This window comes from Capsella rubella, unplaced genomic scaffold (assembly GCF_000375325.1).
Source record: "Capsella rubella cultivar Monte Gargano unplaced genomic scaffold, Caprub1_0 scaffold_3, whole genome shotgun sequence".
Classification (NCBI taxonomy): domain Eukaryota; kingdom Viridiplantae; phylum Streptophyta; class Magnoliopsida; order Brassicales; family Brassicaceae; genus Capsella; species Capsella rubella.
In genome coordinates this window covers 8,809,723-8,833,259 of record NW_006238921.1, presented here as the reverse complement: position 1 = coordinate 8,833,259, position 23,537 = coordinate 8,809,723, and the positions used below count along the sequence as shown (strand labels likewise).

The window sequence follows — 23,537 nt, the reverse complement described above, 5'->3', positions numbered from 1 at the left end:
GTGACACAACAAACAGTCAAAACACAACAAACAAAACTCCCTAAAGATTATCCAAAATTTGAGCCATGAATGGTGGTGGCAAATAAGTCTTTGGCTTCTTTAGCTTCACAATTAAACACAGCCTGTAAAAGACTCATCATATGATTAAGACGTTTACAATTTTCTAAGAAGTCATATCCATTTCACGCGGCATAAATTTAAACTAACTAAAAACCAAAACAAAATAACAGACTTTGTTCACAAATCACAACTAAGTAAAATATTCCTAGTTACAGGCTTACAACACTTCAAACTAACGTTAGTTTTCAAATCTTCCATTTTTTTTCCAAAACCAAAGCTACGTAATACAATTTTTTTCCTTAGAAAGAATGAACAAATGCAAAAGCTCAAAGTGGTCAGACGCGAATACAGCATATATATGTGCTTACAATATTTATATAAATATCATTAAGAAGAAGAAAAGGTAAAAGCCAAAATGAATAAAACTTAGTAACACCGATTTGACACAGATCGACACGAAGTTTGGTGTCACCGACCATCAGCTGAATCAAATGTGTTAGGGAAACCAGAGGCCTTTGGAGGGATACTAGACTGTGTCTGAGAATATGAGAAGTCTCCTTGGAACATTGTAGATGATGATGTTCCTTCGTTTTGCCATCTCTGAAGAGCTTGAGGTAAACTCATGTTCACATCGATCCCGAAACTCTCTTCTTCTTCTTGGCACGACGGTTTCCATTTCTCTACAAGTGGACCTAGCACGTTTACCGCGTGTCCCATGTCTGGTCTTTGTTGAGGTTCGCGGGCTGTGCAGTGTCCTGCAAGCTCAGCAACTCTGTATATGCTCTCCATTGTTTCCTCATCGGCCTCTAAGGTTTGGTCGAGCGCCTTTGGGATGTTATCTTTGTTGATTAGGTTTCTTCTGAACCATGTTACTAGATGAGATCGCTCGTCTGGTAATGAATCATCTAAAGCTTTTCTTCCAGTTAGTATTTCCATAAGAACCACTCCAAATGCATACACATCCACTTTCGTTGTTACTCTTCCAGTAGCTGTAACCAAATAGTATAACATCAGTATCTAATGCAGCTACTATAAGCACAAATAACATGAAACCGTAATGGCAGAATGTATATACCCATTGCATAACACAGACTAGGCACATTGTGAAATTAACAAGAGTAGAGATAAGAAGAATGAACTTACCAGCATATTCTGGTGCTAGATAACCGAATGTGCCTGCTAATCTTGTTTCAACAGAGTATTTCCCATCTGGTGCATTCTTAACCAGTCCGAAATCAGCAACCTTTGCCCTCATGTCATCTCCTAGAAGGATGTTAGAGGGCTTTAAATCTCTGTGGATGAAGCTTTGCTGCGCCAAGCTATGAAGATATTCCACACCTCGTGCCACGTCTAGTGCGATACTGACTCTCTGTTTCCATGTCAGAGGAGAGTATCCAAGCTCACGCCACTCAAACAAATGCTGTCCAAGATTTCCCTGTGGCATGTACTCGTAGACAAGCAACCTCTCGTTCCCGTTCACACAGTAACCCAATAGAGCAACCAAGTGTCTATGCCTGACCTTAGTGAGTACTGCTATCTCGGCCTGAAACTCACTCATTCCTTTATTACCCATTGCTGAACATTCCATCCTCTTGACTGCAGTCTTTGTTCCATCGTGTAACTCTCCGGCATACACAACACCAAAACCACCTCTGCCCAATATGTTATCCTCACTAAAGTTATTTGTAACCTGACGAAGAACCTCCATTGGAATGGTAACACTTCCGCCTTCAAGAAGGAAACGATCACTATTGTCACCGCTACTAGGACTGTTCAATGCATTGAAGTTATTAGCTCCATGTCCATTAGCATATCCACCACTACCACCACCATTAGATAGAGCATCACTAACCAAAATCTTCCCAGCCTTCTCAGGATCCGTCCGATTAAACTTACCATACTTCCTTTTCATAACAAATTTGTAAACCACAAATCCTAGGATGGCAAGAAAAACCAAAATCGCCACAATAACACCAATGATCACTGGAGCCTTACTACCACTATGACCACCAGAAGACCCACCAGGACCACCACTAGCATCAGAACCAGTTCCAGGTGTTGAACTGTCTCCAGCATTAGTGCCCAACAAAGAATTACCCGGCTTGTAATTAAACTTCACCGAACCTGGAAACTTCGGTATCTCCCCTTTGAGATTGTTGTTTGAGACATCAATTAGTTGCAAACTAGTCATCGATGTCAACTCCTTGGGGATAACACCAGTTAAATTGTTGTCATTGAGGTAAATACTCTTCAAAGAAGTGAGATTCACAATGGCCGGAGATATAAAGCCATTGAATCCATGTTTCCCAAGATTCAACGTGACAACATTCTTCCCAGCTGAATCACAAGAAACATAAGCCCAACCACTACAAGCATCATCTCCTTTCCAAGACTCGGCCAGCATTGACGGATATCCCAAACCGCCGGACACAGCTAAAAGCGTCATCACCTGAGGACTACAGCTCTGTCCAGGTTTAGTAGTACAAAAATAGTTGTGGTCACTGGTTACTTTAACCTCCGGTGGAAACGAAGGTAAAGGACCTTGAAACTTATTGTTATCAAAAGTAATGTTCTTCAAGCTTCCGAGTGAAAGAAGCGTCGGAGGTACAATTCCGGTTAAAGCATTGTCCCGGAGCTGTAGATCGAAGAGATTCTCGCTCTTGGAGAGATCCGGGATCGGTCCAGAGAACTGATTCTTCTGAAGCCAAGCTTGTGACAAGGACGTCATACTCGAAAGCACTTCGATCGTTCCTGACATACCAGTTTGTTGATTGTTGATCCACAGATTCTGAATCGAAGATTTCGCAAGCGACGGCGGCAACACTCCGGTGATGTTGTTGTAAGATAACCGGAGATTTTGAAGAGAAGCGAAGGAATCGAAAATGTTCGGCAAAACTCCGGTGATGTTGGTGCTATCGAGGTAAATCGTAGTGAGGGAAGACGAATCAGCGAGCTCCGAAGGAAAACCCCAAGGAGTAATTTTTGTATTATCGCTCAAACTCAAGATCTGAAGACTAGTAAGTCCGGCGAAAGCTCCGGCTTCAACTCCGACGAAAAAATTCTCATCTAAATAGATCTCTTGAAGAGAAGAGAGTTTAGCAAACGAAGGGATTTTACCAGAGAGCTGATTACGCTGAAGAGCGACGGTTTTGAGCTCAGAGAGAGTCGAGATCTCAGGCGCGATGAAGCCGGAGAGAGATTTATCAGCGAGGCTGATTGAAGTAACACGACCTCCAGCGCAACGCACGCCGGTCCATTTGCAGAAATTAGCCGACGCTGTTGCCGACCAATCTGACGGCGGAGGATTGAAAGATTTAGCTAGAGCGAGCATTGCTGCCGCATCGTCAGCGACGGATGTGGAGAGGAAGGTGGTGGTGAGGAGGAGGAGGAAGAGAAGGAGGAGAGGCGTTGGAGCCTCCATTGATTAAGAGAACACGCGCGGCGTGTTGAAGATGAAGAGGGAGATGAAGAAGAAGAAGAAGAAGAAGATGGAGAGATTGGTAGGGTTTGGTAAATTTTGTTCTGTTTTGATTTTTTTTGGAAGAAGAGAGAGAGATGATGAATGGGAAGCAAGCGAAGAGTGAGGTGTCTCATTACTATTATAAACCTAACCGTTTCGTCCCGTCCCGTTCCGTTTTAAAAAATTATAAAATATTAAAAAAAAAAACAGAAAATACGCGTTTTTAAAAATATTTGTTTCCTTTTTAATTTTTATGTAAAGATGTAATAATTAATGAATAAAGAGATTCTGTTTTTTTCTTTCCTTTTTTTTTGAGATTGTGATATATATATGTTTAAGATATGGATTGTAATAATGGGAAAAAGGGTGAAATTGATTGAGATGATTATTGAAGAGAAGGTGGTTGTGATAATGGAGATTAATTGAGAATCATAATTTGTGTTTGGTAGTATGGTCGGTAATTAAGAAATGAAAGCTTAATTTAAGGATGTAATATTGTAATAATGGAGTTTTATTTATTTATTTATTTATTTGTGTGTTGAGAAAAATGATTCTTAGTTTAAAATGTGGTCGAACATCTTGAGAAGCCTATTTTGTGGTGGATGAGGACCACAAAGGTTGTGTATAGTGTGGTGGCTAATGGCTAATAGCTTATACTATAGAATTGTGTTTGACCGGCGTAACCTATTGATTCGAAACATTCATTGCACTGATTGCTGCAGCCTTGCAGACCTGTGATTCGAAAGCTCGCGTGGAGCAAAATATATTTATTGTGTTTCCATAAATGGGGAATTCTTAATTTATTATGCAACTTGATTGGTTATTTTATACTATAGAGAAATTTATGATAACATGCAATGTTTGGGTAATATAAAACCAAAATAACTTGTGTAATGTTATTATTTTTTATTTTTTTCCAATTCTCTTAATTTTATAATTGTATGAGTGAAACTTATGCAATTTATGAGAAATGAAAGAAACAGAAGGATCCATGGTTGAACTCGCTCAATGTAGACACTATAATTAGAGTTAATTAGTCGAGTTCTTCATTAGTCTTTGTTCTAGGTATTGACGTATTGCTTAAGGTGAAGTTCTAAGCATTGTAACTAGATAAAGCTATGATCGATCTTGACCAAGTTTAGTAGCTAGATTGTTACACTTTCAATGGGATTCTTAGATTGAGCTCTTCACATTAATTAGGTGTTGTGTAAGATAAGATGATAGATATATAGAGAAGTAGGATTTTTTTTCATCATTTTTTTTTCTTCTACTTTCTCATGGAATCTCTCTATTTATGTATTTTGTACACTCCTATTTTGGTGATTTTCCAACAATAATTGCATTTGTTCAAAATAGTGATGGTAGGTGAGTTACTTGAACATAATCAGTTAAGGTTATCAGTTTATTTGTTACTATTATACACTTAAAAATGTTATAATAATACCAAAATTATTTTTCATATTTAGGTCTTTGAATTTCAGGATATGTATTTTTTTGTCTACATCAAAGATATATTATTATAGCTTTATTAGTTTACCGCCCTAGTTATAAAAAATAGTAGACAAAAATGGAATTTATTTAACATTTACAAAAAATAAAATTAAGAGTCAATGGCTTATTAAATCTCCAGGGAACTCACAAAAGATTCCCAAAGAGAGGCGGTCTCGGTTTCATATTTGACCAAATTTGTCAAATAAAATGTTTTAAAATAAAAGATGTAACGTGTATTTAATTTTATTGTAATACAACCGACCTACCTAAGTTAAACAAGTAAAGTAATTAATCTCTTTAGACTCAAAAACCATCGCAAAAAATATATATATTGTTCTAAATTTTTGGTCCGCCATTGCTACGTTTATTTGAGATTGCATTACACATTTACTGCTAACATTTGCGATGTATATATAGTTAGAGAAGTGGTTTAAAATAATATGATATAACGTATACTAGTTGATAAGTTCTTGTTTCTTGGCATTACTATAGTTGATGAGTTCAAATGATTTCGTATATGGTTTATATAGACTTATGATCATGTAGATGAATTTAACTTGGCGTAGAGCACATAATAAAAGCATTCGATGAGCTGTGTGTTGTTTTATATTCATTTTTAAACATCGATGATGAGCTGTGTCACGACTAAAATCATTCTTAAGAATCTTGGCGGCGCTGCTGGATTTTGAGATGAAAAAAGAGATAAAACAATAATAATAACAATTTGTTCCTAAATTCATGTCTATCTATAAACGTACCGAATTGGTTGTGTATAAAATGATTGAAAAAATGCATTATCTGATTTATGTATATGTGGACGTGAGAAACTTGGTGATGATCGGATTCTTCAGCATCTGCATGTGACAGTCTGTTCCTGTGTCTGCATGTCCCAAACTTAGTTATTGATTTGTCGACAATGGAAGCATTTACCTTATTGTTTGACTTTATGAATCTACACTTTATAAGAACCTGTTTCTATGTAAAATAGAGTAAAAATTAGAAGAAAAAAAACACAAGGATGTTGTTAGAACAGATGATTAATAACATTTGACATTTTTTGTAGTTAAAGACTAAACAAATCTTCAGGAATTGAAATCAAGTTCTTGCATACAAAGCTTATACGACAAAACAGAATCAGTTCAAATGTTTTCAATCTTTTAAACCACCTAGAATGCAACAGCTAATTGTAATCTTGTATAGAAAACTCATGTCCACATCGATCCTTAAAGTCTCTTCTTCTTGGCATGACGGTTTCCATGTCTCTACAAGTTGGACAAGCACGCTCACGGCATGTCCCATGTCTGGTCTTTGTTGAGGCTCGAGTGCTGTGCAATGTCCTGCAAGTTCAGCTACACTATAAATGCTCTCCATTGTTTCCACGTCTGCTTCTAAGGTTTCGTCAAGTGCCTTTGGAATGTTTTCTTTCTGGATTAGTATTCTTTTGAACCATTTCACTAGATGAGATCTATCGTCTGGTAATGTATTGTCTATTGTTTTTCTTCCTGTTAGCATTTCCATAAGAATCACTCCAAATGCATACACATCCACTTTGGTCGTTACTTTTCCAGTAGCTGCACCCATCATGTCATATCATCAATCATCATATATAGGCACAAAATAACATAAACCATTTGCATAGTATACCATAAAAGATTTGAAATTAACATGAACTTACCAGCGTATTCTGGTGCTAAGTAACCAAATGTGCCTGCCACTCTTGTCTCAACAGAGTATTTCCCATCTGGTGCATTCCTAACCAATCCGAAATCAGCAACCTTTGCCCTCATGTCATCTCCTAAAAGGATGTTAGTGGGCTTTAAATCTCTGTGGATGAAGCTCTCCTGAGCCAAGCTATGGAGATATTCCACACCTCGTGCCACGTCTAGCGCGATACTCAACCTTTGTTTCAATGTCAGAGGAGAGTAACCGAATTTACGCCACCAAAACAAATGTTGTCCAAGATTCCCCTGTGGCATGTACTCGTATACAAGCAGCCTCTCGTCTCCATTTACACAGTATCCCAATAGAGCGACCAAGTGTCTATGCCTGACCTTAGTAAGTATTGTTATCTCGGCATGAAACTGTCTTACTCCTTTATCACCCATTGATGCATAATTCATCCTCTTGATTGCAGTCTTAGTTCCATCGTGTAATTCTCCAGAATAGACAACACCAAAACCGCCTTTACCCAATATGTTATCCTCACTGAAATTATTAGTAACCTGACAAAGAACCTCCATAGGAATGGTAACGCTTCCACCTTCAATAAATAAACTATCACTATTGTCACCACTAGCACCATTAGACTTAGACACATGCTTCCTTTTCATAACAAATTTATAAGCCACAAATCCTAAAATAGCAAGAAAAGCAAGAACTCCCACGATTACACCAACGACCACAAGAGCCTTACTACCACCAGAACCACCACTAGCACTAGAACCATCTCCCAACAAAGAGTTCCCCGGTTTGTACTTAAACTTCATCGGAAACTTTGGTACTTCACCAGAGAGATTGTTGTTGGAGACATCAATTAGCTGCAAACTAGTCATAAATGTTAACTCCTTGGGGATAACACCAGTTAAGTTGTTGTCATTAAAGTAAACACTCTTTAAAGAAGTGAGATTCGCAATCGTCGGAGATATAAAGCCGTTGAATCCATGCTTCCCAAGATTCAACGTAACAACATTCTTACCGGTTGAATCACAAGTAACATAAGCCCATCCACTACAAGCATCATCTCCTTTCCAAGATTCAACCAACATTGACGGATATCCCAAACCTCCAGCCACCGCTAAAAGCGTCATCACCTGAGCACTACAGCTCTGCCCTGCTTTAGTAGTACAGAAATAGTTGTGGTCGATGTTTACTCTAACCTTAGGCGGAAACAAAGGAAGAGGACCTTGGAGCTTATTGTAGTCTAGAGAAATGTTCTTCAAGCTTCCGTGTGTAAGAAGTGAAGGCGGTATGATCCCTGTTAACTGATTACCCCGGAGCTGCAAATCAAAGAGATTCTCACTCTTGGACAAATCCGGGATCGGTCCAGAGAACTGATTCTTGTGAAGCCAAACTTGTGACAAAGTCGTCATACTCGAAAGCACTTGGATCGTTCCTGACATACCAGAGTCTTGGTTATTGATCCAAAGATTTTGAATCGAAGTTTTCGCCAAGGACGGTGGTAACGGACCAGTGATGTTGTTGTAAGATAGCCTGAGATACTCAAGAGATTCAAAGGACTCGAAGATGTCAGGTAAAACACCGAAGATATTGGTGCTATCAAGGTGAATAGTGGTGAGTGAAGTCGAACCCACTAGCTCTGAAGGAAAACTCCAAGCAGCGATGTTAACGTTATCGCTTAAACTCAAGATCTGAAGACTAGTAAGTCCAGCGAAAGCTCCGACTTCAACTCCGACGAAAAGGTTCTCATCCATAAAGATCTTTTGAAGAGAAGATAACTTAGCTAACGAAGGGATGTTACCAGAGAGTTTGTTACGGTGAAGAGCAACGGACTTGAGCTCGGAAAGAGTCGAGATCTCAGGTGCTATAACGCCGTAGAGAGATTTATCAGCGAGGTTGATGGAAGTGACACGACCGGAGGTACATTCTATGCCGGTCCATTTGCAATATCCTGTGGAAACGGTGGTTGACCAATCTGACGGCGGAGGATCAAACGATTTAGCTAAAGCGAGCATTGCTGCTCCGTCATCTGCGACGGAGAAGGTGATGGTGTAGAGGAGGAAGAGAAGGAGAAGAGCCGTTGGAGTCTCCATTGTTTCAAAGAAAAATGAAAAGAGGAAGGAGAAATAAAGGAGGAGAGGAATGAAAGATCGAGGAAAGAGGAGTAAAAGTGACTGTGAAAGACACTAAAATGTCTTCTTCTTTTTTTGGTCAACACGTTAGTCTCTTGATGATGGTGATAACATATATTAATGATCAGATTAGAAACAATTAAGCACATGGAAGTGATGGACCTATGACATTATTATATGTAATGAACAATCCGGTTTGGTTTTATCAATTAATACAATAACTGTCAGATTAACCAATCAAAAAATTACTAAAAAACGTACGAAACCTATATCCATAATGGGCTACATGGGCCTAACTCAACAATATTCTGTAAGGCCTTTTACACTATTTCCCGCACAAAATCCTCGCCTACCTCATTTCCCGCCATCTAGTTTCCCGCCAAACACCTACAACCATTTTGCTATGTCCCGCCAAATGAAAAATTAAAAACAAATCTCTCTCTCTCTCTCTCTCTCTCTCTCTCTCTCTGTTTCGACGAAGGTTTAAGCTATGGCGGAACCAAACCAGATCCCTTGGAAGCGAATGCGATTCTCATCTCCTTCAGCTACAGAGATCATCACTGTTAGAAAATCACAGAACCAGCGAACCGCAGCCGCCGTATCCCAATCTGGGAACCGATCTCGCGTCCATCATTCATCGCCATCACTCTATGGAAAGATCGATTCGAAGATCACTCGTGCGTATCCACGAGTCACAATCAAGGATCTGCGTCTCAGACGCGTCTTCTCCCCGAGTTCGATCTCCACCGGCTGTGAATTTAACGGCAAAGGAAAAAACCGAACCAAGGAGGAACCATACCATGAATGTATTTGCAATTGTCCCGATTCGAACAGTAAGTTTCTTGATCTTACATTGAATCATATTTCAATTTTTTGGATGATGATTTAGATGGAATTAAAGCCTTTGTTTGTGGATTAGGAATTGTAGAAGCAGAAGAGTTAATTCAAACGACGTCGGTTGATCCTGAATTGTTAAATAAAGAGATCAATGTAGCAGCAGTGAAGAAAAGTGTTACTACTAATCTCGGGAGCAAATCGGTATGTGCTCTTGTGGATTGATTGATTGATACGTTTAAGCTACTATGTGTGTTCTTGTTGATTTATGTTGTGTTCTTGATTTGGTTTTTCGTTGATGTGTGTTTGTATAGGTTCTTCATCCATGTTCTATAGCTAAGATATTCAAGAACCCTGGCTCTCTTAGCTATAAGAGATTGCTTCCATTCTTGATGCAAGCTGCTGATGGTAAATTCTTTGGCTTTATGTGTATCAAAAGAGAAATTGATGTGATTGCATTGGAATTTGATATGCTAAATTGCCAATTGTTTTTACAGATGGAACATCTTCGAGCCGGTGCTCAAAACCTATAAGCCAGAATCCTCCAAATGTAAGTTTGTCTTGTGACAAAGAAGCTGGAGAAAATGTTGAAGGTTTAAAGGAGGAAGTTAGTGAATTGATGACACCCAAGTGTCAACTTCCTGAAACTACCAAACCTGTTTCACAGTCTGTGGACACGGTCTTTGATAAAGATTCAGCTGGAAGCTTATGTAGTAGAAACACCAGTCCGTTGAAGAGGGTTATTGCATCCAGCCCCAACAAGAAAGCTGTAAGATTCTATATATGAAGCTTCTTCTAGCTTTAGTTTATGGCTACTTCTATATTGGCCATGGAAATTTCCAGTTTTTCTCTGTGTACGTTTATTTTTCCAGCTTTCTGTCCAACATGAGTTCTTTTTGACATGAAACAGGTATGCTCTAGGCGCAAATTATTCAAAACACCAGGTTCCGTTAATTACAGAAGAATGCTTCCATATCTCAGAGATATTGAAGAGGATAATCCTTGTAAGTCTATTCCTAGTCCAATACAACTCTTAGTTATTTATATCCAGGGTTGGTAATAACAAATGCATTGGAACAATATCTTGCTCAATATATGCTGGTGGCTAGTATCTGCTTGTTTATTTTATGTTGGAAGGAAAAAACTTGACAGACTAAGATACTGATGACTCTGTCTTTACTGATTTATCTAGGCATGCTTGAAACAGTTAACCATCCAGATCCTCAAGAGAATAAAGAGGAGTATACTTCATCATCAACATTAGTCTCTGAGAATGAGGGGATACAGGAAATAGGGACATCAAATGCTGCTAGAGAATCAGATACATCCTCTAACGAAAACAAAGAGCCAATTCCTTGTGAACATGTATCTGTATCTCCAGAACAGTCTGAACTTGACAGGGAACAAGAAACTCAAGTTAAGCATGTCATCCCAGATACTGAAAAGAACTCAGGAACTCCTTTAGGCTCTGAGATCCCATTAAGAACTTCAAGTGAGGTTGCTTCCTCTGCATTGCCCAAAGCATTTGTCAACAATTTGGTGGGCGAAGAAAATATGAATGGTGCACAGAAAACAGAAGCAAACATCAGTGCAGAGCAACTAACAGATGAGCTGCTTGACTCTTCTACTGTATTAGCAACTCCTTCCTCCATTTCTCCGTCAAAAGGAATTCTGAGAAGAAGTATGAGAGGATGTAGAGGGATATGCTCTTGTTTGAATTGCTCCACCTTCCGTCTAAACGCTGAAAGAGCATTTGAGTTCTCAAAAAATCAGTTACAAGATACTGAAGTAATGGTTTTGGATCTAGTTGGAGAAATATCTCGTCTCAGGGATATGTTGGAGAAATCAGCAGATCATAATGAATCCTACAAAAGTCAAGTAAGTGCAGAACATAACTTCATAACAATTCCTTTTTAGTGGTAGAGTCACACCAATCAATTTCTTAGGTTTATCAATGTATTGGTTCAGTATCTTTCAGTAAAGTAATTAAGATGAGAATATATATGTTTACTACACTATTGCAGACTAGTTAAATGGTCAATGGATTAGTGAAACTTTATCTTAGATGCTTAATTGAATCAGAATATTGCTGTTTAAACAGGCTGGAGAAGCTGCAACGAGAGCTTGTGAGGCTGCAGAGCTAGCAAAAAGCCGTCTCCATCAGATGAACGATGACCTTCAAGTTCACTGCAGAATCCCCGTGAGTTATCCATAATCAATTGTCTCATTCTGCTTTACGTTAAGACAACAATCTAGTTAGTGGAAGCAGTTTAAAACACATGATTCTCACTGTCCATATTTTGTCTCCAGAACGAACAACGAGCAAGAGTGAAATTTGCTCATTACGTCCACGAGAAGACGATCTTAAAAGCACCCGAAACGAACAACTTGATAACTAGATCACCCTGAAGCAACTAGGATGGGCACTTTTCAATGCCCTTATCTGTCTCCAGAATATCCAGTTTCATGTTTTTAATTTTGAAAAGTGAGAAAGGTACTACTACTAGCTGTCTTTTTCTAACCAAGATAGAAGCATCATAGATCAAATTTGCGCTTATACATATAGTCCATGTGATCAAATTTATTATAAGGTTTCTTTTTCATTTTTTTTAAAAAACGATCTCTTGTTCTATGTACATACACAAAGACTATAAAAGCAAACCTCCTGTGATATCTTAGCAAATTGCATATAACAACAACATAGATGCTATTTATTCTACATTTTGTTTGCCTTTGATTAGAAGAAGTGTACTTCCCAGTTGACACCTCTACATGTGATCTTTGTGGCTTTTGATTTGGATTGGTTTTTATAGATAAAGTCATGTTTGTGTCCCAACCCAGTTGACACCTCTGCATGTGATCTTTGTACCTTTTAATTTGGAATTTGGTTTTTCTTAGATGAAGTCATGTTTGTCAAGTGTTCATACTTTAAATAATTTGTTTGTATGTTGGCGTCTGCAACTTCAAGAATCTACAGCTTCTTCTATGTTTTAAAATCTTTTAAGGACACTATAGTGAGTCCCGTGACACATTTATTGACTCGTAAGTCGTAAGAATGAATATTGCATTGGAATAAGCAAAAGAGAGCCAGTGATGAAGTAATCAAATCAATTTTATTTAAAGAAAAACAACAAAGAGAATTTTTCACTAAACAACAACAAAACATTATTTAGACTCTAGACCTCCTACACTCTGGTGGGAATCCTTGAGGAAACCTTTTCAAATCAGAACAATAATCATAAATCATGAAATATTTTTGAACCCATCTCAATCTTCTTCTCCCATAAGCATTAAGCTCATTAGCCACTTGAGATTTACCATTAGTAAACGAGCTCTTGAACTTAGGATCACAGAAAGATGAACCTGAAGAAACAGTACAAGCCGCAGCGTTGAATCCTCTGTAGTAAGCTGTGAAAGGAGCTCTAGACCAATCTGTCTTAACCAAACCACCTCTAGTAGCCCAGTCATCTGCATTCCATAGGCTTGAGTATATCTTCATTGGTTGGTTCTTGGGAAACGGGACACCAAGTTTCTCTGCGTTGTTGAATACTCTGATCGGAACATTATCTACCATGAATCTGAAAACAGAACACACAAATGTTAAGAGATGAAAATAAAGAAACATATAAAAGTGTTGATCTTTAGATGTTTTTTATATTACATGATGTGTTGAGGTCTCCAGACAAGAGAGTAAGTGTGGAAGTTCTTAGTTGGGTCGAACCAGAGATAAAACTGTTGTTCTCTGTTTCCTTTGCCTTGTGCAAATACATTAGTGTGAAGAACATAAGGCTTCCCTGTTTCATTACCAAGAAACTCAAAATCTATCTCGTCATGTGTTGGTCCTTCAGACGACAACTGCAAAACATTACTTTCATTAGTTTTTGTTATAAAATCCAAAAACAGAATGTGTAAAGAAGAAGAAGAAAAGCTTACGTAGTAGGCAGTGACGGTTCCGGCAGAGTTACCGGCGACGAGTTTAAGCTGCATGTCGATTCGTCCGAACAAATACTCTTTCTTGGACTTAAAACCCGACCCGGAAACCCGGTCTAGTGACAGTGACAACATCTTCCCTCCACTAAAGATTTTGCCTCTGTGTTCACCCCAAGTTAAGTCGAACTCTTCGTTGAAGCTACCCGAGTAAGCTGTTCCGACCAATGTTAAAACCAGAACGGTGAGTAACACTGTCGGATTCAAGATTCGACCCATTGGGGACAAGATTGTAGAAATGAAAGATAAGAGTTGTTTGTTCGAGGAGAGTTGTGAAAATGTGATGTGAGATGAGTTTTGAAAGAAGATAGAGTATATATACAGGTGAAGCAGCAACCTTGGGAACCCAACTACAGTTGTCTACTTCAGTATTATTTATCTTTCACTTGTTCTTTTTAAAAGCATAATTTCTTCTTTTGTTGAATTTATAATCTTATATCATGATCCTTAAACCACAAATTAAGTACTTTTTAACCCATAGTTTATAATCTATATCATCCTTAAACAGTTAAACCTAAGGAAAAAAACACGTTAATGAATACTTTTTCCCTTTTATAATCCCATGCAGATAGAAATTAACTCTTAATTACAGGCTTTATATATCTAAGATTAAGATGAAAATTCATTAATCTTTATCTTTTTTTTTGTTGTCATCGTAATAAAGAGATTATTTACTCATTCACGTTTGATATAAATGAGAGTAAAATATTCAAATTTGAAAATCGAGAATAAAAATGAAAGCTGTCGCAAAAGAAAGAAACAAAAACAAAAAGAGAAAAAGAGAGAAGAGTGCAGGACAGAGGAGAGTGATCTATCAGTAATATGTGAATAGCTGTTGCCAGCTCTGTTTCTTCTCCCATCAAACCTGGAAGGCATGCCCTTTATCTTTTCTTCACATTTCAATAAAGTTTTATTTCTTATTATTTTTATTTTTTAATAGAAAAATATGATGAATTATTATGCTTAACAAAATACATCTATTGCCTATAAAATTACCAAATGATAATAGGATATGATGTAGAAAAAAAAAGAAAAAGAATAAATTATAAGGGATAGTTAATGTTACATTCACTATATTATCAAAAGAATGATGAATTTGCTTGTAGCAGTTACATTATAATGTTTTGTATGTAAATATTTTTACATCCACTATGTTATCAAAATGATGTATTTGCTTGTAGCCATTACATTATAATGTTTTGTATGTAAATATTTTTTGATATCAATATATTAGATTTGGCGAAGTAAATTTGTACAAAACGATATTAAATTATTGATTAGTAAGTTAATTTATGTAAATCTGATTTTACAGATACAAAGATGAATGTTATGTTTACAAATCAGCGTTAGTTAAAAATTTGGAGTAATTTTGTGGCGGACGGATATTATTTATGGCTGTATTTTGATATTTTATTAATATTTGAATTTTTACATTGGTCTATGGACGCTGCACCATATATGGAATCAGTTTGAACTGTGAACTTGTGGAAAAAATATTGATTTTATAAGTAACCATAGAACGGTGTTGTTTTCCGGGAAACGTATATTATACACCCGAATATGGATATAAAACTTTGAAAATTTTCAATACTTAGTTCATTAAAATTTACACTTTTTGTCCTAAATTTTTGAAAAATTCCATCATGCTTAGTAGTTTATCTAGGATTAGTCTACATTTTGCTTTACAACGTTTAGACTATATATATAAAAAATTTAGTGACAAAGTAGAAACATTTTTGTTGTGAATTTGTAAGTATAAGCATTGAAATATACTTAACTGATTATTTATTTTTAGCATCCTCTTATATGTTTCTTTGTGCATTGAAGAAACAATACAAAGGGAATAAAATATATAATTAAACTGTAATGAAAAATTGATAAGAAAAAAAAACTGTATTGAAAAAAAAAAGAGTCTCATAGTAATTGTAAGATTTCGAAACAATATATACCTGTACAATTTATTTATTTTCATGTCTAATACAATATTATATGATCGCACTTGTGAGTTGTTGTGAGTATCTGCTTCATATCACGTGTGTCTCTCTCTTTGATTGAAACATTGTACGTTTTCTATACTAAAGATTCAAATTCTTTACGCAAGTCTTCCAAAACACGAGACTACTCTAATGCCTAATCCACAAATTGAGATTTTGAATCGAGTTTGGCTTTCGTACGTGTTCAAATTCAAACGGATCAAATATTTTACTGGGATATGAAATTTTCATTTTGCAATTGCTATGTAAACGGTATAGAGAAACTTGTGTAGCAAGCTATTAGACCTACTCATTTATGTACCCTAGCTTAGCTAGCTTTATATCTAAGCTTTATGATTCGACATGAGGAGGTTTTGAATTACTCGTGCGATGGACACTAATATTTTGAATAACTAGTAATGTAATCATCTACTAATATTTTGAAAATATAACACTAGTAATTAGTTCCCACTTGTTGGCGTCTTTAAATTAATTGTATATCAATAGATCAAATCTCAACAAACATGATTGATAATACATATAAAAAAAAAACAATTTGGATCGAGCCATGATTAAGTTCTAATTACTTATGCTATGTGGGTAGTGGATGACAGTGCTTAATCATACTGATACAAGATAAAGCTGTTATATTACTAATCCATCTAAAGAAGATTACAAAAACCTCTTCACTCTTTAGGGATATAGTCATTATACTTTAGCTAGCTAATTATTCCTCCTTAAACATAATCAAATTACAAGTGGGTACCTTAGGCTTTATAGGGCTGATCACAATAATGTAGTAATTAATTAAAAATCTGTAAACCAGATTTATCCATTATTAGTTCTCATGTCATCCATTACCCACTCTTAATTAGTTTTTATTTTTATTTTTTGGTGTGTGTGCACATGATGAAAAATGAAAACACTGATAGATTTGTCAGAAAGTTATAGCATACCACTCATACTAGCTACTCCACAGTCCACACTAGAATACTTTGATCTGTGCCACATGATGAAAAATAAAATCCAGTGATAAACTTGTCAGACATTTAGAATACTATACTCTCAATTCAAAATCTATCTTTTTTGTAAAATATGTGTAGAGAGATGATCAATGTTTAAAGATCTAGAGTGAAATTTTCTGTGTGTGCAATATATACATCTCTTAGATAATAGATTATATAAATTTCTGAATTTCGTAACCAACTCCTTAAAAATTATCAGGAATGAAGATAAGTTTGAAGAAAAATATGAATAAAATTGACCTTAGTTTCAAAATTGATCATATTTTGTTGTATGGAGAGAAACTAAAGTAGAACAAAGTATATACAAAGTATATACTATTAGTTATCACAATGGACTAATTAAAATGAAAAGAATTTTTGATATCTCTCTGTTACGCGATTTTAGATACTTAATTAAAAGTTAAATTTATAAACACAATCAATATCTGACATGATGCAGTACATAAACACGTGAAATTGAAAAACATGGCTACGTTTACAGATTAATATACCGACATTAGTCAATATAAATCTTGGGGGTATTTAGTGTTTTGTATTTTGTTAGTAATTAATTAGTGTACACATTTCAAAGTTCTATGTAGATCTTTTATCTGCTCTAGTGCGATCTAGCGAGGGAGAATATAGAACATAGAATATATTTTTTAGTTGCAAAAGAAAATAAAAATTATAAGAAAACATAATATTTTGCCTAAATTTTTTTATATTACTTCAAAATATTAATGAGTAGATTAGTGAAGAAACTCCCTTTGTTTCTATATATACATTTTCAACACGAAACTGCACTTAGATTAGATAACGAGGCAATATATACATTTGAATGAAATCAATATGTAATGCAGATGTTAGTATATAGACCATTATTGTAATGGCTATCCTTGGGTATATATGATTTAAAGAAAAGAAAAAACATGCAATGTATATGTATATATCCCTATATTAGTAAAAGAGAAGTACAAAACAGAATACGGGTCGGGTCAAAATAAAAAAATTAATCCGATTTTAACAATTGGATACTTCAAAAATCTATACTATTAAAAAGAAAACATTTTGTATAAAGTTAACATAGTGTATACAAATAAAAAGAGTAAAACAAAACAAATACAATACAGTAATAAATTAATTTAATCATTAATTATACTTGATTCCTAAAATATAGTAAACAATATAGTTTATTCCTAAAATCACGATTCCTCAATAACGCAATTTATATTTAATTCTTTTCCAAAATCAACTCATATCAAATATATTCCAAAATTATAGGAATGAACTAACTAATCAATCCAGAGCAATATAAAAAGGTGTACACCAAATCAATTTAGTTATATGTAACAAAAAATAAAAAAAATTGGATAGTTTTAACAAGAAAACAATAAATCACGAAAGAAAAATAAAAATCAAAATAAAAAAATCAAAAAAGTTATAGATAACCAAAAATTTTGAATTCACGAAATAAAAATAAAGAAATCATAAAATCAAAAAATATATTCACGAAAACAACCATGATCCCTTACGTGGGTTATGTCCACCGAAATATATTCTGATGCAAAAAATATAGATGATATTAATAAATAAACATAATTAAAAGGGAAGCATTTTGTATAAAGTTAACATAGTGTATACAAATAAAAAGAGTAAAATAAAACAAATACAATACAGTAATAAATTAATTTAATCATTAATTATACTTGATTCCTAAAATATAGTAAACAATATAGTTTATTCCTAAAATCACGATTTCTCAATAACGCAATTTATATTTAAATCTTTTCCAAAATCAACTCATATCAAATATATTCCAAAAATTATAGGAATGAACTAACTAATCAATTCCGAGCAATATAAAAAGGTGTACAGCAAATCAAATTAGTTATATGTAACAAAAAATAAAAAAAATTGGATAGTTTTAACAAGAAAACAATAAATCACGAAAGAAAAATAAAAATCAAAATCAAAAAATCAAAAAAGTTATAGATAACCAAAAATTTTGAATTCACGAAATAAAAATAAAGAAATCATAAAATCAAAAAATATATTCACGAAAACAACCATGATCCCTTACGTGAGTTATGTCCACCAAAATATATTCTGATGCAAAAAATATAGATGATATTAATAAACATAATAATTTATTAAAACAACCATGATCCCTTAATAAATTTGAATTTGTGAATATACCAATATTATGCCGCAAAATTTAAACTACTCAACGAAAATATTATGATGAAATTGAAAACAACCATGATCTCTGAATAAATTTGATTTCGTGAATATACAAAAATTATGCCAAAAAATCAAAACTACTCAGCAAAAATTTTGGAGTTTTACTAAATTATCAAAATCTTAAACACAAATAATAAATCAAACGCTACCATACAGAATATTGAATATAAATACACTACTTGACATCTTAAGTCATTTGGTAAAGCATTCTTATTATAACTTAATCATGTCATATGATAAATGTGTTTAGATCGGTTTCTCTCTTTTGCGTATATATATGTATGATATAGTCTTTTGTATATTACAATCATAGTTGTGGTAACAATCGGTAAGATTTTGAAGAATGGGCTCACAACAAAGAAGAGTAGAGAAGAGTAAACCTATCTTTCTTCTACTATATGTAAATCATTATCTTCTTTTTTTGTAATTCAAGAATTTTTTTTGTCTTTGTTCTCTGTTAAATAACAGATGGAGGTGTTAACGAAAGATGAGAGAAAAAGAAGAATGGTTCAAAAGGTAAAGGCAAGTTTTCTTATTTTAATGTGAGCTTTATTAACTACATCCTCTTATTTACATTATTTTGGGTGTGAAATTGTTGCAGACTGAGATAATGTTGGGAAATCCTACAAAATTGACTTTGTCTTTCCACCAAAAACCAACGACAATACTTTTAGAGGCGAATGCATGCATACAAGTTTGACTTCTCGAAGACCAAGAAGTTAATGCCAACGAGAGACACCACTGAAGAAGAAGGAACAATATCTCCTTTATTATAATATATGCTTGGTTTGTTTTGTTTTGTTTGTCACATCAAAACATAATATATGATAGTAATTGTTTGTTTAGCAAGAAATAGTATTTTTCACTTCTGCTTCCATTTAGTATATTGAACAATATAGATATGAACAATATATGATTCAACAAATTGAAGCTAAAATCTTGGTAAATAATAAAATAGAGTATATTATTAGTATTTGGATTATATGTATATAGAGATATGAGGAAACATTGAACAAAAAATTTTAGTCCGATCTCATCTCTTTTTATATTAATATTGGAATTCTGATCACATATGTTTTAGACTTTCTTGGTTTTTGCTGTTTCTCTTTAAATCTGATTTGATTATGTGATTTCAATGTGATATTGACTCAAACAAAATTACACTACTTAGCATAGGGTACAGAGACAGCTTTTGCTCAATGATTTTTTGATTTCAAACGTATTATAAATTATAAGTTGCCATTGGATTTACGGAGACAAACATACTTTCTTCAATGTTAAATCTTTTGTACTCCTCAATTGCCAATTCACAAAACATAAAAAAAAAAAAAACCCATCAAACTATGCTTTTGAAAATACACCCGCACATATGTGCGGGTCATCATCTAGTGGTTATTAAATTGGGTTTGGATACATAAATCGGATACTTTCCATATCTAATTTAAGGATTGTATTATTTCCATAACTAATTTTATGATTTCCTAATATTTCTCTAACTAATTTAATATAATCTATTAAAAAATTATTTTTCTTCTTTCACTTTTATTTGATCTTATTTTTCATTTATGATATTATACTATATAATATAAATATTTAATAAAAATTTAACTTTTTTTCATATGTTGCAATTTGAATTTTTTAAAACAAACATATAATACTCTACCACACTCCGTTAAATGTCTTAGAAAATGGTTTAAAATTATTATAAGTATAAGTATAACCAATATTAAAACCACTGTTACATGAGCATATTTAAAATTTTAGAAACTTTCAAAATATTATAATTAAAAGGTTCCAATATTTATAAAAAAATTTAAAATTTAAAATATTGAAAATATTTTTTTGGAGATATAATTTTTATTGATAAAATATATTATATATCAAACTATGTAAATTTTAGATAGTTCACGGGTAGTTTTTTAAAATCAAAATTATAATGCTAAAACGAGTTATGAATAATGTTTTTTAGAAAATGAATTATGTTACGGGTTAGTCCTTCAAAAAATATATTGTAAATATGTAAGTTTTACGTATATTCCTACTTCTACTACAAAAATGATCAAAATGAATAATTTGTCGACAAATATTATTTCGTGCTGTTAAATTTTCACCGTGTTTTTAATTGTATCAAAACTTAATATATGATTATTTACTCGCTTTTTCCTTTATTAATTTATTTAAACTTATTATACAAATATATGATTACCATAATCGATTGCATTGCAATAAAATTAAAATGTAACATATTTTAATCCGTTAAAAGTTACATATATGTAATTATTTCCCCCGCACTGTAGCGCGGGTCCGAATCTAGTTCATTTTATACAATTGTAACCTATTGAAACCAATTAAATGGAGTTATACGTTGAGTTATGGTTTGGCTTTTCTCCCCAAAGAGATTAAATAAGGAATGGCTATGGTTGTGGTCCAAGTATCCATTTCAATAAATAAAAATAAATTTTGTTTGACTAAATGTATATATAGAGTCACGAGTTAAATTCAATGCCATACTCTTTTAAAATACACTAATTATTACTATACTTAGGTGTGCATGCAGATTCATGGAATTTGGAGTCGACACATCGTCATTTGATATCATTGCTTCGGAAGACAAATGATGCTACTCGTCGCACACCCATATCGTCTATACATATAAGAAACACTAATTCTTATTCATTTTTCACCGATGTTTTTTCTTAAAGAACGTAGAATATACATTTTTCAAAATGAAAACTTTTGAGATACAAAAATATTTTAAAAAAAAATCTTGAATCGAGTTCGAGCCTCATGCGACACGTAACCTCCTCACTCTCTTGTTACTTGATAGCTTAGTGTTAGCTCTCCTTGCCTTCCAAGGTCATATACTTAATTAACAGGTAGCCAAAGTTAGTTTGATGCGATCAATAATTGTAACTTACTTCAGTCACACGTTTCATATGAATTGTATATACCAAACCTTTAGTATCACTGTACTCACGTTTCTAAGATAGAATTATTCTGATCTAATCTTTGATTCGGAACAAGAAAACTGAAGCAGTTGAATATATATATAAAAAAAAAAGTCTTAATTGCTTTTGTTTCTTCCACCAGTACTTATTCTGCTTCAGTCTCTTGTGAAATGAATAACGAGACATGTCTTGCAAAAACGCTTGTGATCAATACACCTCAATGGAAGAAGATAAGTTTCGACATTGATATCACAATCTGTGTGGCAATAATAATTTAACTTATCAAGACCTTTTTGATACCAAAAGCATGCATGCATGAATTCTTTGAAAAGAAAAAGATAATATAGATCTAACTTTTTTAAATGTTTTGTTTTAAGGATAAAATTAATATGGATCTATTCCATATATTCTCTTATTTTATATAAAAAATTGATTTGGTTTGAATTCTTAATCTCCAAGTTAGACGTATTACTTTGTGGTGGAATAAAGATTAACATACAAAAGAAACTCATGCACGACCCTTTATCTCTAATATTTGAGAAAGGATAATACATTTTGGTGAAATTTTGAGAGCTATGGTTGGTTGCAAGGGAGTTTCATATAACATGTGCATTGATGTGCGTCTTTGCCTCGCAGTTTAATGTTGTTACAGTCGCATCTCTTATATGTCCGATCTCTTGAGTGCATACTGCGATAACACATGTCGCTCGCATCACGGACAGATGCTGGACATTTTACAGGAGTTGCCCAACCAGTTATTTTACACAGAGGTTTCAATCTTTCTTTTTTTTGTGCTTTCACATCTACGGCTCGATCGAAACAAACAACCACAAATACAAAAAAATATTTAACTCAAACTATATTGATAAATTCAAAGTTCTTTAAATAAAACAAGAAAAATCAAGATTGATTAGAATGTGTTTTACCTTTAACATTGTTCAAAACAAGGAACATGAGAATACACAAAACTAGAAACGAAGTAACACATCTCATGTCTCCAAATCTTAAATCAAAAGTCGTTTTTTATGAAATAAACTTTTAGTATTTTAAAGATGAAATAAGTAAATATTCTTTTTTAATCCGGAACTCATGATTATATATATACTTGATACATACTAAATATAGATTTTAATATTAAATTAGATAAATAAATTCTCAAATACTGAAAAAATAATATATATATATATATATATATATATTATTGGTCAATGGAGAGAAAATCGGTAGTTTATTTTTGGAAACAATAATTTCGTAATTTTAATATACGAATTATGAAGAATATTTAGGAATTTCTTATCGAACATGTCAATATATTAAAAAACTTAATAGTTTTTGTTTTTAATAATCAAAAGGTTATGAGCCAAAACCTATACATTTCCTCAGTTCTGAAACATAACATGGTCTCGTTCCAAACGTTACGATATATATATAACTTCACTGCCATTTATTTATTGACCTACTTGAATGTCTTCAAACGGATGTTGTGTGAGTATAAGGGTCAAGACCATCCTGATCACAGAGCCGGTTTTGCATTGTGATTGACTGATTAATTGTGGTGTTTCTCTTCCTTTTTGTCTAACGTCTGAATACAAAATCATGTCACCCATTGAGTATAGCTCCTACGGGCTACGTACGTCTTCATATTTTGAATTAATTTACAGTCTTTACTTAATTATATTATGATGTTCTTGACTCTTGAGCGTGTTTTTATTGATATTGTTCTCGTGAAA

At 33.8% G+C, this 23,537-nt stretch overlaps 5 protein-coding genes across 5 annotated transcripts; 1 reads left to right on the top strand and 4 right to left on the bottom strand.

Moving 5' to 3' along the window:
* Positions 1–293: 293 nt before the first annotated feature.
* Positions 294–3,576, bottom strand: LOC17891324 (receptor-like kinase TMK4). Its single transcript, XM_006296865.2, has 2 exons — positions 1,204–3,576; positions 294–1,049 (listed from the first exon to the last, which is right to left on the bottom strand). Exons 1-2 carry the CDS (start codon positions 3,479–3,481, stop codon positions 529–531), a joined length of 2,799 nt encoding a protein of 932 aa, XP_006296927.1. The 5' UTR covers positions 3,482–3,576; the 3' UTR covers positions 294–528.
* A 2,526-nt stretch (positions 3,577–6,102) lies between these two features.
* Positions 6,103–8,781, bottom strand: LOC17891992 (receptor-like kinase TMK4). Its single transcript, XM_006296917.2, has 2 exons — positions 6,687–8,781; positions 6,103–6,582 (listed from the first exon to the last, which is right to left on the bottom strand). The coding sequence occupies exons 1-2, from the start codon at positions 8,779–8,781 to the stop codon at positions 6,161–6,163; spliced, it is 2,517 nt and encodes an 838-aa protein (XP_006296979.1). The 3' UTR covers positions 6,103–6,160.
* A 494-nt stretch (positions 8,782–9,275) lies between these two features.
* On the top strand, positions 9,276–12,327 carry LOC17893629. Its single transcript, XM_023786216.1, has 8 exons — positions 9,276–9,653; positions 9,740–9,858; positions 9,969–10,062; positions 10,152–10,423; positions 10,565–10,658; positions 10,847–11,532; positions 11,756–11,854; positions 11,965–12,327. Exons 1-8 carry the CDS (start codon positions 9,311–9,313, stop codon positions 12,061–12,063), a joined length of 1,806 nt encoding a protein of 601 aa, XP_023641984.1. The 5' UTR covers positions 9,276–9,310; the 3' UTR covers positions 12,064–12,327.
* Positions 12,328–12,753: 426 nt separating this feature from the next.
* On the bottom strand, positions 12,754–13,918 carry LOC17892937 (probable xyloglucan endotransglucosylase/hydrolase protein 16). The gene is made up of 3 exons (XM_006298175.2): positions 13,588–13,918; positions 13,316–13,509; positions 12,754–13,232 (listed from the first exon to the last, which is right to left on the bottom strand). The coding sequence occupies exons 1-3, from the start codon at positions 13,858–13,860 to the stop codon at positions 12,824–12,826; spliced, it is 876 nt and encodes a 291-aa protein (XP_006298237.1). The 5' UTR covers positions 13,861–13,918; the 3' UTR covers positions 12,754–12,823.
* An 8,462-nt stretch (positions 13,919–22,380) lies between these two features.
* LOC17890590 (putative defensin-like protein 252) lies at positions 22,381–22,800 on the bottom strand. The gene is made up of 2 exons (XM_006299543.1): positions 22,734–22,800; positions 22,381–22,616 (listed from the first exon to the last, which is right to left on the bottom strand). The coding sequence occupies exons 1-2, from the start codon at positions 22,798–22,800 to the stop codon at positions 22,381–22,383; spliced, it is 303 nt and encodes a 100-aa protein (XP_006299605.1).
* Between the last annotated feature and the right edge of the window lie 737 nt (positions 22,801–23,537).

Coding starts and splice junctions, on each gene's coding strand:
- LOC17892937 (XM_006298175.2), bottom strand. CDS start 13,860: ATGGGTCGAATCTTGAATCCGACAGTGTTACTCACCGTTCTGGTTTTA. Junction 13,510..13,587: donor GAACCGTCACTGCCTACTAC/GTAAGCTTTTCT, acceptor AATGTTTTGCAG/TTGTCGTCTGAAGGACCAAC. Junction 13,233..13,315: donor TGGAGACCTCAACACATCAT/GTAATATAAAAA, acceptor TTCTGTTTTCAG/ATTCATGGTAGATAATGTTC.
- LOC17893629 (XM_023786216.1), top strand. CDS start 9,311: ATGGCGGAACCAAACCAGATCCCTTGGAAGCGAATGCGATTCTCATCT. Junction 9,859..9,968: donor CTAATCTCGGGAGCAAATCG/GTATGTGCTCTT, acceptor GTGTTTGTATAG/GTTCTTCATCCATGTTCTAT. Junction 10,659..10,846: donor TATTGAAGAGGATAATCCTT/GTAAGTCTATTC, acceptor TGATTTATCTAG/GCATGCTTGAAACAGTTAAC.
- LOC17891324 (XM_006296865.2), bottom strand. CDS start 3,481: ATGGAGGCTCCAACGCCTCTCCTCCTTCTCTTCCTCCTCCTCCTCACC. Junction 1,050..1,203: donor TCTAGCACCAGAATATGCTG/GTAAGTTCATTC, acceptor ATTTGGTTACAG/CTACTGGAAGAGTAACAACG.
- LOC17890590 (XM_006299543.1), bottom strand. CDS start 22,800: ATGAGATGTGTTACTTCGTTTCTAGTTTTGTGTATTCTCATGTTCCTT. Junction 22,617..22,733: donor TGTTTTGAACAATGTTAAAG/GTAAAACACATT, acceptor GTTTCGATCGAG/CCGTAGATGTGAAAGCACAA.
- LOC17891992 (XM_006296917.2), bottom strand. CDS start 8,781: ATGGAGACTCCAACGGCTCTTCTCCTTCTCTTCCTCCTCTACACCATC. Junction 6,583..6,686: donor CTTAGCACCAGAATACGCTG/GTAAGTTCATGT, acceptor TGATGGGTGCAG/CTACTGGAAAAGTAACGACC.